General features: G+C 38.1%; 1 protein-coding gene across 1 annotated transcript in view; it reads right to left on the reverse strand.

The window, feature by feature from the left end:
* The window catches only part of GYS2 (glycogen synthase 2), a 41,146-nt gene that overhangs the window by 2,069 nt on the left and 18,917 nt on the right, over positions 1-20,160 (reverse strand). The window contains exons 7-15 of the mRNA XM_053661731.1: positions 19,994-20,114; positions 16,682-16,788; positions 15,966-16,025; positions 15,060-15,138; positions 14,005-14,118; positions 5,231-5,357; positions 3,261-3,356; positions 1,951-2,114; positions 619-699 (exon numbers count right to left, since the gene is read on the reverse strand). Of these exons, the coding sequence (XP_053517706.1) occupies positions 619-699; positions 1,951-2,114; positions 3,261-3,356; positions 5,231-5,357; positions 14,005-14,118; positions 15,060-15,138; positions 15,966-16,025; positions 16,682-16,788; positions 19,994-20,114 (949 nt within the window). The remainder of the gene's footprint in view (positions 1-618; positions 700-1,950; positions 2,115-3,260; positions 3,357-5,230; positions 5,358-14,004; positions 14,119-15,059; positions 15,139-15,965; positions 16,026-16,681; positions 16,789-19,993; positions 20,115-20,160) is intronic.

The following is a 20,160-nucleotide window of genomic DNA, read 5'->3' on the forward strand; positions in this document are numbered from 1 at the left end:
TTGTAAGGACAGTCCCACCAAAGACAAATGTCTGATACTGCCCTGCTTCTAGCTGTATTTCTGTCTTATGTCCCTCTAAGTGAATCTGATGGCAAGCAGTCTATATTGTCCCATTGATATAGTGTAGTTGAATTTCAGAAGACTCCCCAATGGGCACTGCTGAGTGGAACATGAATGCCCCCTCAATTTTTCCTGTGGTCCTTGGATTCAGTCTGTATTACTCTTGCCAAGTTGTCACCCTATATTTAAACACTTCCTTGGGTAGAAAATCAACTTCCAGTTAAAGCAGGCTACTTTGTTTTTGAGCAACTTTCAAACGAATGGATGTCTAATGGGATGGTTTCAAGCACTGAGTCCGAGAGAGTTTTAGTGTGGAGGTGCTGCTCCAGTGACCTGAGTTAGCTCACTGCCTGCCCATCTCACACACGAGGCCAACTCTGCATCAAGGGCTGTGAGTTGGTCTGATTTGTCAGTTCCTCTGGTCTTTGCTTTGATGCGACACTGTGAAAACGTATCATAGTGTACTTAGCTACTTTCGAATTAAAAGGTATTGTTAAGAGTTATCGTAAGTAATAAATTCAGCTTTCAAAACAAATACGCAATACATAAAATATTTACCGTTGGTGGTGATGTGGGTTCCATATGGAATTTATCTGGAAAGGCTCTGCTTAAGGTCAGGTGCCTGGCATGCTGATAATACTATGATAGTAGATGAATTCACAAGTTAAAGATTTATATACTTCCACAACCAAGTTATTACATAAAATATTCTTGTCTTAGTGATAAAATGTATTTTTAAAAAAGTGACATTCTATTCATCCTACATTTGAGAATCAGGAGAAAATGATAGCTCATAATTATTTTTTCAATAAACAGGTCAAGATATGCTACAAAACATTGGATGGAAAAGCCATATGGGCCCGACTGAATTCTGAATTAGTGCTAAGAGCACTGAAAACACTGGTTTCATTCCACAGAGAAGCTGTTTGGTGTGGGGAAAAAAGATGAGGCCTGAATAAGCACATAAAGAGCAGTGATTTTCCACCAGTGTCCCTGCCGCAAGAATTTTTAGAACATGCAATAGCTGACTGTTTAGTCACAGGCATCAACCTCTTTTCCCTTAAATTGTCAAATGAGAAAAATACCAACAGCCAACACCGCAATAGCCATACTTATTTTTTTTGATAGATTGGCAACAAGAGATATTTTTTGATATGCTGCAGAATTTTAGTGATTCCTTTATGTGTGCCATGAGATGAAAAAAATTGAAAACCTCTGCCTGAGACCCTTATCATTCTCCTTTCACTATAATAAGAAGACAACAAAATTATTCATCCAGGGTTGCAATGAGCATTAGGATTAGGGTGTGCAGATATGCAGCAAATGGCAGCATCTATCATTTGTCTGGGGAAGCTGAGCAGTATCTCAGCAGATACATTATGCAAAGGCAAACTGAGTACATATTTTATTATATAAATCAGCCAGTGCTATTATATATGAACACTGGGTACTTATAAACCTACTGCATGGAAGAAGGTGTTTTTCTTTGCATTTGTCATTTGAAAAGGAGTATTATTCCTGTTAACCACTGTAGCTAAGGGATAAGATCACATTATCTCTTAGAGCGAAACAAAGTAGGAGTTTTCCTCTGGATGTTTTCCTCATCTTCCTGAAATACTTCCGCACACTCGTAATGCATCCAGTTAAGCGATGACCATAGAATAAGATTGGCGCTAGATCCCGATGGGCTTGCTGTTATGGGATCAGACTGAGTGTGAAAGACTGGGTTTAAGACTCTGCAAATTCATAATATGTGAAAAAAAGTACATAAAAATCACAGACATTTTAACAACTATGACTTGATTTTACAAATTATGACTAGAATCAGTGTATTTGTGATTCAGTGGAATTCATTAAGTGGTCCTCTGTGTTGATCACAAATTTGCTTACTCTGCCTAGGTATCTCCAGTCCAGAAGATCTGAGAGCCTCTCAGTTCGGTTCCTCTGGATAATTCTTTGGCGGCGTGACTGTTTGCAAAATCCATAGAGAAACTGAGTCAGCTGATTGCAAGAATCTTCTGGGGAGCGGAAGCGCCTGTCAACAATGTAAATACCTGAAGGGCACAAAAGCCAAAACACAGGTTAAAAGTGGAGCTCACCTTAGAGCATTTCCTCTCCTATTTCTTAGGGTCTTTGGTAGATCACGTGCACTGCCTACTCCCTAACTCCCTACTGCCTCTACTCGATCTTTTCCCTTCCAAGGCTGTGTATCTTCTATGGTATCCTCACACTCTAAAAACTCTCACCAATATACAGCCAACAGAATGGGTGTTGCTTCAAAAAAAATCTGGTGGTATAGGGATACTCTGGATCAATGATTCTTCCTGGGCTGCTCACTTCTGGGGTGACCTGGATGTCAGGGCCTTTTAGACCCCCCAGTGTACCCAGTGTGCATCTGTGGCTGAGAATCTAGCCTGAGGAAAGAGAACAGGGACAATGAAGAGCAGGGAATTGGCAGCATGTAGGCAGAGAATCGAGCCCACTGGGGCTTCACTTGCTGCTAGGCAACATGGACTTAGAAATGGTGATATGCAAATTTTCCTGCCATCTTCAACAACCTAAGTGAATTTTGCTAATGTGGCATAGACCTTTGAAATAATTATGCCAACCAATGACCACAGTTATTGTAATATCACTCCTGAGATTATAGTAGGTAGAAGAGGGACAAACCAGTTCAGGGAAAAAAAGGTAAAGGGCAGGTTGATCCAAGTTTAACACTTTTTTTAAAGGTTTTATTTATTTATTTTTAGAGGGAGGGGAAGGGAGGGAGGAAAACATCAACGTGTGGTTCCCTCTCATGTGGCCCCCACTAGGGACCTGGCCTGCAACCCAGGTATGTGCCCTGACTGGGAATTGAAATGGCGACCCTTTGGTTCACAGCTCGCGCTCAATGCACTGAGCTACACCAGCCAGGGCCAAGTTTTGCCCTGCAAAACTTCTTTGGCAGTTATTTTTCTGTGTCAGTTTTGTTTGTTCATTTCACTCATTTTTCTAGTTTGTCTTTAGGGCAATGTATTTAATATTAATAGTATTTTTATTTTTTCTGTAGACCACATAATTAAATCTACTTTTTGTTAAACAAGAGATACAAACATTAGCTTAAACAGGACAGCTCTAGAGTTAGGTTCTGTGAAGACCTTGGGCTCTGTTTGGTTAAATGTCCCTTCTCCCTGGGATGGGTTAGTAATGAGAAACCTCACCATAGGCAGTAGGATCAGCCACGTGCTCCTGCATAAAACAGCCAAAGCCGGAGAGGTTGGTCGTCACACTGGGGATACCCATCACAGTGCACTCGGCTGCCGGGGAAACAGACAAAGGCTTGGCTTCAGACCAGCTCCAGTGTCCTCTTACCCACTCAGAGGAGAAAAAAGGCCCCATCTACCCCAGTGATGGCAACGTTTACTTTGTGCCAGGCTCAGTATTCAGCTCTTCACTTGTGTTAACTCATCTAATCTTTTCAGCAATCGTGTGGCATGAGGCCTCCATTATTTCCACCTTACAGATGAAGAAATTTAAGACAGATAGGTTAAACAGCTTGGCCAACATCACAAAGTCAAGGGCGTGGGAGAGCTGGGATTTGCAGCCAGGGGCCCAGCTCCAGAGCTCTTGCTGGGAACTGCTACTCTACACAGTCTCTCTCACTACTGGTTTTGCTTCTCACTCCATTCCAAGCTTCTGTTTCTAAGTGTTGGGCAAGTTAATGGGATGGGTAAATGTTTTGGCCATGACCAGCTCCTCCCACCATAGAAATCTCCCCCTGCACAAACCCCTTCCACTTTCTTACGTGCTCCGGTGAACCCCATGGTCTCAGTCCTCCCTCACCTTTTAGTCAAAACCTGTTTTTCAGAAAATATCAAATATGTCTCACAAAACATTACTACTTTCAAGGATAGCTGTATTTTTAACAAGGAAATTGTACTTGGTTGTGGAATAATTCTTGGTTGGCTAGTGGGGTTAGGTTTAAAAAAAAGAGAGAGATTTCCCCATGCCTATGAAGTAACACAGTTTAGACTGTGACCTTTTCTCCTGTTCTGCAATCAACTATTTCCTTTTGGTTTTTCGCTGGAGAGCTGTGATTTCCTAATTTAGGATGGGGGTGGGGTGACAAGGAGAGAAAGGTAGAATAAGATTATTGATTCATTTGAGAATCTGATAAAAACTATGGGACTTCTAGAAAAGTTCATAGACATATATGAACTTTTGAAAAGTTCATAGACATATAGATACATACATACATACAGTTTTGGCTACAATTCTATGAAACTTAACAAATTCTTCTTTTAGAAATACTGATTAACACACACGTAGTAAAATACCAGGTATCCATATAAACTCTTCATTTGGTGAATTTAATGAAATAAATATTCATTGGGCTTTCTAAAAACACAGACTTTAACGTGTTGTTCTGGAGTGAGTTTGAGTTGGTATTATATAAAAAGGATTATTTTTTTAAATATTAGAGTTGTCTAATATGCTAACTTATAGCACCTGATGTTTCATTATTTCTGTAATTATAGGTTAGGTTAGGAGTGGCCAACTTCCTTGGGTTAATCCCAAACAGAATGACTCATTCACTATGGAATATTTTCCAAACTCTTTTTTGTCTCATTTTAAAAAAAAACATTTTATTTATTTAGTTATTTAGTTATTTAGTTATTTAGTTATTTAGTTAGTTAGTTATTTTCTTACAGAAAAAGGAAGGAAGGGATAAATAGAGGGAGAGAAACATCACTGTGAGAGATAAACATTGATTCGTTGCCTCTTGTATGCCCCTGACCCGGGGACTGAACCCACAATCCAGGCGTGTGCCTTGACCAGGAATCGAAGCAGCAACATTTCACTCTGTGGGGTGCTGCCCAACCAACTGAGCCACGCTGGTTGGGGCTCATCTCCTTATGTTTTATAACACCTTAACAATATGTATAATTCCTTTATCATTTCAATCAAGTTTAACTTTGTCCTGTAAAATGACATTTTGGTGGAAAGTCTGCCAGAAGTGCTGTATCATTCTCTTTACCTGACATAAATGACTTCCCACATTCCTTCTGTCACGTAAGCTTTGGTTTTGTGCTTCTCTTCCCAATAGTGACTTATACGCCAAGTTTGAATATCACGTACATACGTATGAAATAAAGTTCAAAACGTTCTACCATCTATACATGTCACATACCTGGAGTATAACCCCACGGTTCATAGTATGACGGAAATACTCCAAGATGACAACCTCGGACGAACTCTTCGTAATCCATGGGTAACAAGGGGCTGGTGGAGGATAGGAACTCTGGGTGCAAAATCACCTAAAAAAGGAAAATTCTAATGAGAAAAAAAAGGAAGAGGAAATTCAAGCAAAAAATCTCCTACAATTTGATTCTTTTAATGCTATAGAATCCTTGAGGAGTTCTAGATTCAGGTGTGGGTGGGGGGAAGAGATAAGAAAGAAGAAACCTGGGGGCTCTTTTCTCCTCTCAGCATTCTGGGTAAGTGTCTACTCTGGGGACTATCTTTCCCTCAGATGCCACGGCCTAGATTGGTGGATGGGGAGTTTGTGTGCCATCTTTGTTCTCATGCTAAACTACATCCTCTGACCCAGCCTTTACTGGCAATAATGTTTTATTTGGTTCTCTAGCTGTTTCTATTTCACTAAGGTCTCAACACAACAACCAGAGTGAACCTTTAAAAACTGCCAGCCACCCCCCTGGTCAAAATCCTACATCGGCCTCTCTGTTTACTCAGAGAAAAAGCCAGCATTCACCATGGCCTTTATGCGGTGTGTGTTGGTAAAGGTTCAAGAACCCAAAATCAAAAGTATAAATATATATTTGCACCTAAGTTGGTTGTAAATTTTACTGATATAAGGAATATAATTATAATAGATGATTCTCAATTTTAAAAATGTATACACAAAATCTGCACACAAATGTTTATTATCAAACTTACTCATAATTGTTAAAACTTAGAAGCAACTAAGATATCCTTCAGTAGGTGAGTGGATAAATAAACTATGATACATCCAGATGATAGAATATGAGCTATCCAGCCATGAAAAGGAGGAACCTTAAATGCGTATTACTAAATGAAAGAAACTAATATGAAGAAGCCATAAACTTTATGTTTCCAACTATATCAGAGTGTAGAAAAGGCAAAACTATGGAGACAGGAAAAAATCAGTGGTTACTAAGGGTTGGAGGCAGAGAGAAATAAATAGGACACAGAAGACTGTTAGGGCAGTGAACTATTCTGTATGATACTGTAGGTGATTACATGTCATTCCATACTTATGAAAACACTTAGAAGGTACAACGCCAGTGGTGAACACTAATGTAAACTATGGACCTTTGGTGATAATGGCATGTCAACGTAGGTTCATCATGACAAGTGTTATCACTGTGGTGGGGCTGAGAGTGGAGGAGGTTGTGCATGTTTGGGGGAAGGTGATCTACTAGAACTCTCTACTCTGTGCTCAGTTTTGCTGTGGAGCTAAAACTAAAAAATAAGGTCTATTAAATTACATAATACTCATTATTATAAACTCCATGCCAATTATAACATAATACTTTTGTTGATTTTTGAGACAATCTTGTACTTAGTACTGACTTATGGTTCCAACCGATGACTAAATATAGTTCTAACATAAATTTTGGTTGACTTCTTTGTTAAGAAGCAAAGGGAAGAGTGAAATACAGAGATGTATGTCAGACATTCACAGGTTTATCAATGACATGAGTGATTTCTTTGCTGAGTTGGATATTTTTGATAATGGAAAAATATTTTCTCATATTTTTGTGTCACTCATAATGTAATGACTACAGACACAACACCCATTTAAATTTAATCTGCATTATTAACTTTTCTCTACCACTTCCTTAAATCTATACAATCAGTTTATAATCATATGTAATGCGTAGTGTTCACCTATTTATTAGAGAGTATTTTCACCATGTGGGTTCAATAATCATAAATTACCCTAAGGGCATAGGTAATGGTAAAATGTAGTAAATGATTAGGATGTGATGTGTTTCGGCAATTACTGTTCTTTTTACTATAATGAATTTTTACATTTACAGTTTAATTTTAACCAATGGCTATGTATAAAACTAGCCAAAAACATTTAACAGTTGTCTCTCGTCCGTGTATGTCAGCCTGTTCTGGGGCTGCACTGTCTGCAATGTTCTGCTAAGGCAGAAACTGGACCGCATGGTTGTGCTTGGGAAGTCATCACTGGAAAAGCTGCTTTGCTGGTCACCTGCAGGAAAGAGTTCTCCTATTCTTCCACTCATTCAGGTTCTCACTGAACTATTATTAGGTTAGCTGTCAGCCTCCCCTCATGTCTAAGTAGTTATTAAAATAAATAAAATAAATAAAATATGGCCCTGGCTGGCATAGCTCAGTGGATTGAGCGCAGGCCTGAGAACCAAAAGGCTGCTGGTTTGATTCCCAGTCAGAGCACATGCCTGAGTTGCAGGCCAGGTCCCCAGTAGGGGGGCATGTGAGAGGCAACCACACATTGATGTTTCTCTCCCTCTCTTTCTCCCTTCCCCTCTCTAAAATTAAATAAATAAAATCTTAAAATAAATAAATAAAATATGATTTTATAGTACTGGGGTTATTATATATGGCAATATAATATAATATATATTATATAACATGACCATATACTTACTATAATATGTAATTAAATAATGTAATCAGTGATATAATATATAGTATAATAATATGCTTAATATAAGATAATAAATTTATATTTTATTATTTTATTTTATCTTTAAATTTTTATTTCATTATTTTATACATAACAATATATTACTATATAGTATATATTATGCATTATATACATTAGTGCCTTATAACAGGGGGAGAGATCCCTAGCCCATTGCCCCATTTGAGGACACAGCAAGAAGTTGCCACCTATGAACCAGGAGACTCCAGGAGGAGTCTCACCAGAACTCAATCATGTTGGCAACTTGACTTTGGACTTCCCAGCTTATAGAATTGTGAGACATGAATATCTCTTGTTTATAAGCCACCCATCTGGCAATTGTTTGGGAGAAGGTGATAAATAAATCTCTAATAAATACTACTGCCCTTCCTATCTCCAGATCAGTGATATCTCATTGGTAGCATGAAATTGGCATGCTGGAGTATTTATGGAGTGAAAATAGGTGAACACTACACACTACATATGATTATAAACTGATTGTATAGATTTAAGGAAGTGGTAGAGAAAAGTTAATAATGCAGATTAAATTTAAATGGGTGTTGTGTCTGTAGTCATTACATTATGAGTGACACAAAAATATGAGAAAATATTTTTCCATTATCAAAAATACCTTCCCCACCCATTCTGTCATATTCTGCCAGCAGCCCTAGCAGACTAACACAATTGCCCTCCATTGGACTCATCTTCCTCCACTGCCGCTCCATCAGTACATAAACACGGCCTCACTACACACTGACTCCACAGCAGGGCTGCTCCCTCTGTGTGCACCCGCCCCACTGTCTGGGCTCAGACGTCTTTCTCTGCACTGTTGTAGTGCACTCCTCCTTCCAGTGCAGACACTTACCCATGTTGCCCCACCTAATGGCTCTAAGACTGGATTGTTTGGGAGGGGAAAGGAAAAGAGAAAGAGGGAGAGGAAGAGGAGAAGAAAAAGAAACTTCGTTTTAACAAGCACACTACACCTTTTATTGTTTATTCACAAAATAAGTGTATATTCTTCCAAAGAGATTACTTAATTTGGATATATTACAACAGTAGTAATTAGTTGTTTATAATGCTTTATATATTAAAAATAATTTTCACATATATTGCCCTATTTCATCTTAGCAACATTGTGAGATGAGTAAAATGAACATTGTTGTCCTAATTTTAGAAATAAGGAAACTAAGACTTTATAGGCATTAGTTTTGTATATATCAGTAGATTCATAAATAGGAGATATGTTAAACTTAAGAAGAAATAAAATAATAAATGTCCACAACCAGTATCATAAAAACGATTTTCTCAAACACAGGAATCACACATTGGCAAAGTAAAAATGGGTAAGATATTTTCCTCTAGAAAGCATGATCTGAATTCCTATTATGTGCACAGTACCACCCCAAGAAAATAGACAAAAGGCACAGGTACAGCTGTCTGGGCAACCATCAAATTAACAGCCCATTATACTCGTTTGACAAATATCAAGAAAGGGGGACTTAGAAGGCACTGTGCCTATTTGGCATTTCCACATTTAGGAAAATTTGTACTCTCCAAAGCCCATTTCGGAACATGAAAACACCACAGCTCATTTGTTTCATTCCCAGCCAAACATAATGAATCAAGCGACTAAAATAAAAAGACAGCTGCTCTGGGCCCTAAAACAGCCAACTGGAGAAGCCCAAGGTGGAAGAAATGGTATTAGAGGTCAGCCCAATGCTACAGGGAGGATTAGATGAGATCCTGTGTTCAAAAGCCCCTAGCACAGCACCTGGCCCTTAGCAAGCCCTGGATCAGTAGGAAAAACAAAGGAACAAACACGTGTTTGACTGTGTTTATTCCGAGGAGGGAAGTAAGTAAGGTCCCAGGAAGTGAGTTACTTCCTCAGAGTGTCAGCCCAGGGTGGAGAACTGCAATGGGCAGGCCAGGCTTTTCTCAACTATAACACAGTGCTGATAGAAGATACATTCAAAGTAAAAATAATCTGCCATGTTTCCTGAATAGAACGGTCCCACTTACACAGAAAACTCATCAATTCACTCTGAAAGTTAAGAACTACTCCAGAGAGTTCTGTTAAATATACAGGCAATCAAATAGGACTTACAGCTTTGGGTATATATTGTTAGAAAGAGATTATTCTTCTACTTCTTTTGCATGTGTTTGCTTTATAATAATAAATGAATATCTCAAAATGTTTATGGGTTTAACTGCATAAATAATTTGTATGAGATGAACTTCCTCCTCCCTTCACTCTACATAAGCCATGAGCCACTGCACATGTGTGCCAGTTCATCTGCTGCTCCCGCCTGGTGAGCCTCCCTTCTGGTTATTTGCATGATGAACTGCTCCTTGATCTAGATCTAGCTGATATGTCATCTCTTTTATAAAACAGTGTATCAAATCTTGCAGGAACACAAATATTCCTTCTTCTACTCTCACCCAACCCTAAATGTTATTAAGTATCCACCCTGTGCTGTTACTGAACTAAGGACAACTAAAAGCTAACCTGTATCATGCATTCGCCATGTGCCATATTGTAGCAAATGCACCATCTATCACTTTTTAAATCCCACAACAGTTCTATAACTGTGGGCCCCTTTTATTATCATTTTACAGATGAGAGGATTGAGGCGTGGTAGACAGACTAACTAAATTTATAATTAAATAAGTGGCAGAGATTCAAAGCCAGACATCGTAAGTACAGTCTTTAAGGACTGGTGTGTTGGCTTCCTTAGAGATGTGGCAGCCAACTTCTCATAGAATGAGGCAGCCATTTGCTTGCCAACTTGAAACTTTTGGTCCGTGAAAGATACACATGAAAGTAAAACATAAAGAAAAGGCTGTTAAATACAGCAAAATGTTGTACGTAGTAACACTCATATATTAAAATTAAGTCAACAGCAAACAACAACGCACAAAGAAGCATCTTTTACATTAAGGAAAAAACATAGTAAAATGATACTGAATTTGTGTTAGCCATTGAAACTATTTTTTTCTTGTTTGTTTCTGTGTACACACACATGCCTGTGTGTGTTTTTCCACTAACAAGCCATGCTGAGTCTTGGTCCACTGCTTTTCCCCCTTTGTGAGTCACCAAATTATCTGGCTACCTGTTCATATTTTCATGTATTTGTTTATTATTATGAATCCTAGGATTTTTAAAAATTACCTTTGACTTTCCTTTCTAAAAAAAAAAGCTGAGCCTGTTTTAGAACGGGGCTGTAGTCTCTGGCTCTCCTTACCCCATCCTTCCTTCCTGCCCTCTTCACAGGCTGACTGCACCTCCCTGCCTGCTCAGGCCTCCCCTCTTTATCCTCCACAGCATTTCCACCAATAAGCATTTTCATATCTACTCCTGTCCTAGTGTCTGCTTCTCAGGATGAAAACAGAAAAAAATAGGAGACATGATCACTGCCTCAAAGAACTCACAGTCTCTCTGGAGAAATGGACACATTTAAAATTATGTACATAACTCAATGTGACCATTCCTATAACGGCAGTAGATAGGAAGTGTCTGGGGAATGCAGATAAGGAAACAATTGTTTAGTCTGAAGCAGATGAGTGTATAGTAAGGAAAAGGGCAAGGAAGAGATGCCTTTAGGTTGGATCCCAAAGGAGTCGTTAGAATGACCAAGATGAGGGTATGTCATAAAGAGAAAAGAGCATTCATTAGCAATGACATAGGGATACAAAGTGTTTAATATGTTCAGAAAATGAGGTTCTTGTCCATTTCTGGAAAATCGCCTTACTGTTACCTTTCTTGGAAAACATGGATCAGCAAAGCATACTGTGTTCAAAACGTCAAGGCACCTCCAGGCACGGTCCTCCCAAGAACGACGGAATCCAGCCTCACCTCTCCTTTTCCTGCCCTCCCACACCCCACTTCCATCTGTACTTACTGTACATAACATGTGCCAGGTGCAGACGGATTGTCAAAGGAAGCCCCACAGATGTGGTATGACATGAAAAGTTCTGAGAAAGACAGAAGTCTACCAGAGAGTAAGAGGCTTTCTGGTCCCCACTATTACCCTTCCAAGAGACAAAAATATATAAATAAATGAAGTGAGAAGGAGACCAAGTTGCTGTTAATACACTCTGTGATGAGTCTCTGTGGACCCAGTCCCGCTGAAAAACGTAAAGAAAGGTGCATCCTTGGCAGAGACATTCCTGCATTTCCAGGAAAAATTCTGTAGCCTATTTGTTATAGGAAGTGTGTTAGGTGTTGAAAACTTTTAAGATGCAGAAATATGAATGAGGAAATACAAACCACCCACAATTCTATGGCCCAGGGCAATACCCACATATATACACATGTGCACATTTTATAAATTGCTTGTATCATTTAATGCTGTACTATGAGCTCCTCTTACTATCAAGAACATTTCTTCTGCTTGATTTCTACATTTTTCTCTTCTAATTGTCTGCTCTGTCTTTCTTTCCCTGACTTATCTTTTAATCCCCCTCTTAAATCTAGGTTTCTTTGTGTCAACATGTCTCTGCATTCATTCAACCTGGTCTTCCAGCGAGGCGGGTGGTCATTCCTTAGTCTCCACTACTGTTCATGCACTGATAGCTCTTTCAGGACTGTGTTTTCTAAGTAACTATTCAACATCTCAACTTCAATACCTCACACATAACTCAAACTCATTCTATCAAAAATAGAACATGCCCTGCTGGTGTGGCTCAGTGGGGTGAATGCTGGCCTGAAAGCTGAAAGGGCGCCGGTTTGACTGTGGCTCAGGGCCAGAGTTTCGGGCCAGGTCCCTGGTTGGGGGGGGGTGCAAAATGCAGCTGATCAATGTTTCTCTCCCTCTTTTCTTCCCTCCCTTCATCATCTCTAAAAAATATACAAAATCTTTAAATAAACTGAACCCAATTCATGACATGACCCTCAAACCAACTTCCGTTAAAGCCTTTCCTTAGTTTTTAGAAAGTATTAGTTAGATACTAAAGCCAACAGGGCATTATCCTTGCCGTCTTTCTCTTTCTCACTCCTAATGCCCATTGGTCACTAAGTGTGATTTTTGTCCTCCATGTAACTGTCCTTTCCCCTGTTTTGTCCTCTCCAGTACATTTGACATGCTTCTCTAAGGGGCCTTCATCATCTCTCACCTGTACTGTTGCAGTAAGTCCTTATTTTGTCTCCTTCCACTACATTCACCCATGCCTATATTTAGGACTAAAAACAAGATAAAAACTAAATTTAAGAATGGACTATTTTTTCAAGAAATTTTGCAGAGTGGGAAGGACAGAAACATTTAAGAACATCGAAAGGAGGCAGGGTTAAGGAAAAGCTGTTTTCTAATGTGGAGAAATTCAAAGATTATATGTAGACAGCAAGGAAAAGAGTTGTCTTGTATTGCCTACAGAGTAAGAGAAGGTAAATGGCAAGTTTCAAGAAATGTGGGAGGGAATGGGATCCTATAAAAACCCTTTGGTCCTCAAGGAAAAGAAGCAAGAATAGGTGAAAAATCTAGATTTGAGGCCAGTCTGGAGGGACACTGAGGAGTTTGTACTTTTTAAATTCTCAGTTAGGTCATCTGCTAATGATGAAAGAGAGAGGGGAAAGGGGGACCTTTGAAAGGATTGGTGAAGGCTTGTGACACCTTGATCTTGAACACTGGTGAACAAAATTGAGTAGTATTAAGCAATTATGTGTTGACATGTTCACCGTTGCCAGCCACACCTAGCAAATGCCTGGTATAATGGGCCCTCAGTAAACATCATAGAGTGACAGAAACCAGGTCTTATGTATGCAGCTAACAAGGGGCCTAGTCATTGTAGAAATCAAGAGTCAATTTGAATTAGACTATAGAAAATTACATAAAAATCTCACTAGCTACATTCTCTAAAACTGGAAGATTCTCATTTTCCCTTTAAGTCAAACTTAATCAGAAAGAAACAAAAAATGATTTGTGTAATCTCAGGGATTTGTTAATGAAATTATTCTTAGAAAAAAATTAAGTTATTACAACTTAGATAATATTATGCTTACTGACACATTATTCAGTGAAAATAAATGCTAGAATTATGACTCAAAGCCACAAATATTCTTCAATTCTTAAGAATGATATAAAAATAGTCATCATGCTTAAATTACCCAAGACAGGAGACAACATTAATTTTCTTTAGAAATATTTAAAATATTTTTGATAGATGTTAAAGCAAATAAGTGAGGCTTTTAATAAATTATTAGTAAATTTATTCCGTATCATTGTGAAGGGGCCTACGTAAACAGCTAGCTCTACCTTGACCCTGTCCGTGCGGTTGTTGAAGAGCCCAATCCGTCTGATGGTGCTGAGGATGGGGTCCGTGGAGTCATCCATCATGTTGTGAGTGGTCACTGGCGGCAAAGACTGTCGCTGAAGCGACGGAGGAAAATGTCAGTTGTGGAAAGAATTAATGTGTGACTAATTTCAACAATGGTCATCAGTAACAAGTCATCCAACCGTTTTGCCTTCAGTCTTTTGAGATGACACTAATGATGATGACTAAGTTTTGTGTGTTTTGGAGGAGGATGGCGGGTTGAAGGATAATTCCCTCAGATACTATGGCAAACACATATGCAAGGCCAAGACCTCTTGCCTGCTTCTGGGATTTATTTGGAATAAAAGTATCCTGACATCTTGACCCAAGATGAACTACTCTTTTGGATCTTTCCAGTGGGGCTGTCCTCTGGTGCCTGAACCTTCACTAATGACAAGATTTTGGTATATGCCTAACACAACACTTGCAATACAACACAATACAATATTTTGCAATAATTACACTTGCCTGGGATACATTCACCTTTTCTCTATTATAACTCAAAATTTTGCGTTTTTTGAGAAATTTAAGTTTTTGTTGTCATTGCAATGTACACAGCTTTTCAATTGGATGTAATGTGTCCAAATGAATTTTTTTGTGTGTGTGTGCCAGGCAAGAAGGTAAACTCAGTCCCCCACTACCACAAATCACTCAGTTGAGTTTTTCACATTTGGGGAAATCACAGGGGTCAGTGCACCCAGACTGCAATGTCTGGCTTGCCCTTGGAAAACCACCTCTGGGGCTCTGGTATCCACCCCCCCGCAAAGTAAGTATCCAGTGAAAATTTTAAATTGTATACAAAGACAGGGTCAGTGAGATTTTAAAAAAGAACCCTGAAAACCCCGAATACAAAGTTGTCATTTAGATCAATACATAAGAATGACTTTCTAATTCCTGTACATTATATTACATTACCTTCCTGTATCTACCAATACATTAAAATATTGATCTAAATTGATTTAACAATTACGGGAAGTGGTAGGCACTTTTTTACTACCTGAGTTGAAAAGATGGCTCTTTTCATAATTGTTAGATCATCTCGATCAAAAATATCATTCATATCAGGAATTTCTCCTCTGTAGGGAAAACAATGTTAATAAAAATAAAAACAACTGACAGTAATTCTGCACTTTGTGTGTGTCAGACACTGTTCTAAGCACTTAAAAATAAAAGTAAATGTAGTTTCCTAATGAGTCTCACAGGCAATTCCCTAAAGTGTGAATAAGTTTGATTAAAAAAAAACAAACCACATCTGATAGCATAAAAAAATCAAAATGAACTTTTAAAGCATTCATGTTAGCCACCAGGGGCACACTTTCATCATGTTTTGGCTAGTTCTGAGTATTATGTTCTAAAATGGCCATAACTTGGCCATCGATAAGTTGATACTTTCATTGATAAAAAGATATAATACTCACCTTCCACCATGGGTCAGGAGGCAAAATAGCTTTCTCTTTATATAGCAAAATTCATATATTTTAATATTATTATATTATAATACATTCCAATTTGATTTTATTATTTAGACTTTATTGTATCTATAAAGATATACATTTCATTTGTTATTTATTATATTTCATTTGTTAATACATGCTAATTTAATATGTAAGTAATTATTTTAACATATCAAGTCACTCTATATTTTGCTTTAAAATCTCATGAACTCTTCCTCAGCTTCAAGTTGGCATATTAACATTGAACAAGATTCTCATTGAATTAGAACCCATCTGCATATATGCATATTAGATGAAGGATAAAAGAAAACCTAGTGACATGAGGCAGCATATCTTTAAAGGTTACTAATTTCTTTATATTTGGAACAAAAAATACATTGTAGCACTGAAATTAAGTTTGAATAGCCACACCCCAAATATCTGGCTTGTTAAATGTTCGACACACCTACCTTAATAAGGCATCATAGAGTTTCTTTCCAAACTTTTCCTTCACAGAATGAGCAATGTCCCTGTATGGGGGTGGGGGGGAAGGGTTTATAATTTAAACAATGTGGCAATTTAAAATCTTTACCTGTCATGAAAATGTTGTTGTTTTGCTAGTGCATTTTTGCAATTACAGGTCTCTTTTGTATAGCTTCTTTTATTATTTTCTTATTTACCAATTTAGCTTGAGTTAAATACTCCACAGCTGAGGCAGCAGAACACCCTGACCAGCCCACAGAGCTTAACATTTTTTTCTTGATAATATTCAGAAAAAGGTGGAGGGCCAGGAGGGGGCATGGCTATAGGTATAGATGTAGTAGGATTGGGAATATGTTGATGATTGTTGAATATGGGCTGTGAGCATGTAAGAGGTCATCATACTAATCTCTTTACTTATATGTTTTTGTATTTCTACAATATTTTTTTCTGACATATGCAACCCATCCTTAAAGATTTTTACGGAGGCTTTATCCTTGTATGGTAGTTCTTTCCAAAGTCGTTATAGTAACACGTATGTATAGGCATTGCATGACCTAATACAGTAGCCCAATGGGAAGAGAACCAAAGAGCATTTATGCTATGCAAATCTTAAGGAAAAAGTAGCTCAGGGATATACAACAGAAATCATGCACGTAAGAGTAACCCTTTGTATTTACTGCTGGAGAACAAGAGGTGAAGTTACCATAGCTGTTTTCGCACCGCCTGGCCTTTCAGGGTTTCCACGTTGAAATTGTTTGTCTGGGCAGGCATAATGAAAAACACCACCACTGTGACGTCACTCTTATGCATCTAGCGAGGGATCAGAAAACACAAAAGAGTCAATGACCCAAGGTAAAATAAAACGTTTGACAGATGGACCTTAAACTTTGTAGAAAAGCATTTAAAATATCTTCAGAAAAAAGAATACTGTTTATGATTCACAGAGAAATTGTACCCACGTTCCTGAGGTTTTTTCAGAAATTTAAGTTTAAATTGGGCTTTCAATAGATGTTTATTGATTAACAATTTGAAAATTCAGATGCAATATTTTATGGCATCAATTGTCTAAAATATAAGCAATTAACATTGATACCACAATCTTTTGTGTAATATTAGCTCACATTTATATGAGCTAATAAAGGGTCAAAATTCATTCTTTAAAATTTCAGATTGGAAACTTAATGAGGATTTAGTTTTGGTTTATTCTATTTTTTTCTTCGCTTATACACATTGATTTCTACAAAAGATTATTTACATTTTTCTGTGACGTCTTCTTATTTTTATTTTTTATTTTTCTGATTTGCACAGGTTGTTTATTTAGGGTCAGTTAATTACACATTACCTTGAGAAGTATTGTTTTAGAAGTCATAAATGACTTATATTCAGATGTTCTTATGGTGACCTTCAGTATTTAGAGCAATAGACTTCTAAAAAGAAACAGCCTCTCTATTTTTATTTATCTTTTTAAACTTTGTTTCATTGTTGTTCAAGTACAGTTGTCTCCATTTCCCCCCCAGCACTCCCCTTTGCCCCTGCCATCCCCACCTCCCACCCTCGGTCCTGCCCTCCTTTGGCTTTGTCCATGTGTCCTTTATCCATGTTCCTTGTTGACCCTTCCCATCCCCTTCCCCTCTGATTATCAGATTGTTCTTTATTCCAGTGTGTGTTCTGTCACATATCTTGATTCTTTTGATATTGCATTTTATTTTTTCAGTCCTAAGGTGAAGAAGCAAGCATATGCTTAGCTGATTTGTTGTGGCAGGAACCATGCTGTGTGCTTTAAATGCATAAGTTAACCCAATCCTCTCAAAAACCCTTCACAATAGATACCACTTGATTTACCAAGGTCAAAAGAGAGCCAGGGAGGCTCAATATAGGAGTCTCAGCCCTTATAAGATATTACTGTTATAAGGGGTGAGATTCTCACTGGGGTTTTTGACTCTAAAATCTATGGGGTTTTTCTTCCCACAAATACCACTAGCCTAGCATCTCTCAGACAGAAATGACATACCAAAGAACCATGGGCATGAAAGTGTAAACTCACTTAAACCATGAACAGATGAATGAATGCCCATGTCTTCTGGAAATGACTATCTCTTGAGTGGGGGGCATTTTACCACCTAATCAGTGGCCTCTGCCCTCTAGGCCTCACAAGCAACTGAAAAGTCTATGGAAGCCATAGAATAGGAAACTCACTCCAGGAGCAGCTGATGTGTTCTTAAAGAACAAATGTACCATACGGAAAGAGAATAACATCTTTTCATTTCTCCAGGGACATAACTATCTCTGATATGTGGAATAATATTAATTGGCTGTTTCTTCATATCTAAAAATGAAGTGAATATTTAATAAATGTATGAATAAATTGGTTAATAATGTACCTAAATATAATATATATTTGATGTAGTTGGGAGTACATCTATAAAGTTTGTCGAATAGTAAGAAGCATACTAAGAAATGTGATGAAATAAGATTTAAATAACAGTTTTTTTAAGGGCTCCAGAATCTGTGCCAAGCTGATGGGCTGTGGGGAGGGGTCCCCCAGGAAACCTGCATACTTCCTAGAAAAACTTTTTGCATTAAAATCTAAGTAACAGTTTCATTTTTCAACAACTCAAAACTGGAAACAACCCAAATATCCACAAACAGTGGTGAATAAGTAAACAAAGTGGTATCGCTATAAAATATCATACTTCTCGGCAATATAAAAGGAATGAACACATATAAGCACCTTCGATGAATCTCAGAATGAATACTCTGCACAAGGGAACCCCGGGGGAAAAGAGTAAAAACCTTACGAGTTCAATTATATAAGATTCTAGGAAAAATAAACTTATATCTTTGTAAAGGAAACTATGCTAAAGTAAGATTATTCCAGCTTATTCTGGAATAGTCTTTCTGGTCTTCAGTTTTATTTTGCAGACTTGGGTTTTTATTAATGTACCTCTTCCTTCTGAATGTGGTTTCTATAAATCTTTTGGCACACTTGCCACAATGTCTGCTCTGAGAAATCTATGTCCAGGAAGTAAAAATTTGGTTGGGGAGTATTACAAAGCTCAGGAAAGTTTAGACTGAGCACTGAAGATTGAAAATAAGATCAAAATTTTACACTGGTCCCCTGTGAGCATTTTACTGTTATTTAGTCTACATTGTATGTGATAGGATTATAATATAAGCCAATAACTTTAATCAATAAATTGACATGGTACCATTTTTATAGTTTTTTCTATTGGAACAGGTTTAAAAAAAATCTTTTTCCTTAATTAGTTGGGAACCTATTTTAAGTCCCGCCTTTCTGAGCAAAAAAATTATTCTTCATTGTTGGGAGTGGGGACCTCCTTTCCCTATCTTCCTGTTTCTATGTGGTTGGTCATCTGCTTTCATAGTTCAAGACTCTCAGTCGAGGGGAGGAGGCGTGGCTGTTGAGGTGGGTGAGGAACAGAGTTTGTGTGCATCTGCGTCCTTCTGCAGAGGACGGCTGCTTGGCCATCAACCTACGGTGCGTGTTCGCCCAGGGTCTGCTTCCCTTGCAGCAGGACGGCGATGGCCAGAGCTGCCTGTGATGTCACAGCTAAGTCAACACCAAAGTGTAGCATCAGGAGGCCTGTTGTTGCCATATGTCTGAGCCACAGATTCCATGGTTAGCCCTTATCAGTTACTGAAAAGGTAAAATTTTGTTCTCCATTTGCTTGATTTCTCTGTATTTATTTTTCAAGCAGTTACAAATTCATTTGGGGGGAATATTATAATGTTGTTTTAAAATATAGCACATACCATGGGATAGGCTTGTGGTTCTCCTAAAAATATAACTAAGGACATAGACAAATACACAAGTGAACAATGTAGCAAGCCCAATATGTAAATTAAAAGATCAAAGCCATTTTTACACAGCTGTCACTTTAAATCTTCCAAATCGTATGTTCTCATGAAAACTATTTAAGGAGGCCGAAAGTTCTTCACTGCCCCCAGAAGAAAGCCTACAGAAGCACCATATAGCATCTTCGAGCTTTCTTACCCTCAGCAGAAAATTTAGCCTGGATAGGGACTCTAGGAAGATGTCAGCTCCTTTGTTTGAAAACTCGTACCTCCCAGCAATGAAAAGGAACAAAGTCTTCTCAAGATCGAAGTCCAGATGACTAAAACAAAATAAAACAGTTCAAAATAAATAAAGCACAAGCAACA

The sequence above is a fragment of the Artibeus jamaicensis genome, unplaced genomic scaffold, assembly GCF_021234435.1.
Source record: "Artibeus jamaicensis isolate MK-2021 breed Jamaican fruit bat unplaced genomic scaffold, CSHL_Jam_final contig_233, whole genome shotgun sequence".
Classification (NCBI taxonomy): domain Eukaryota; kingdom Metazoa; phylum Chordata; class Mammalia; order Chiroptera; family Phyllostomidae; genus Artibeus; species Artibeus jamaicensis.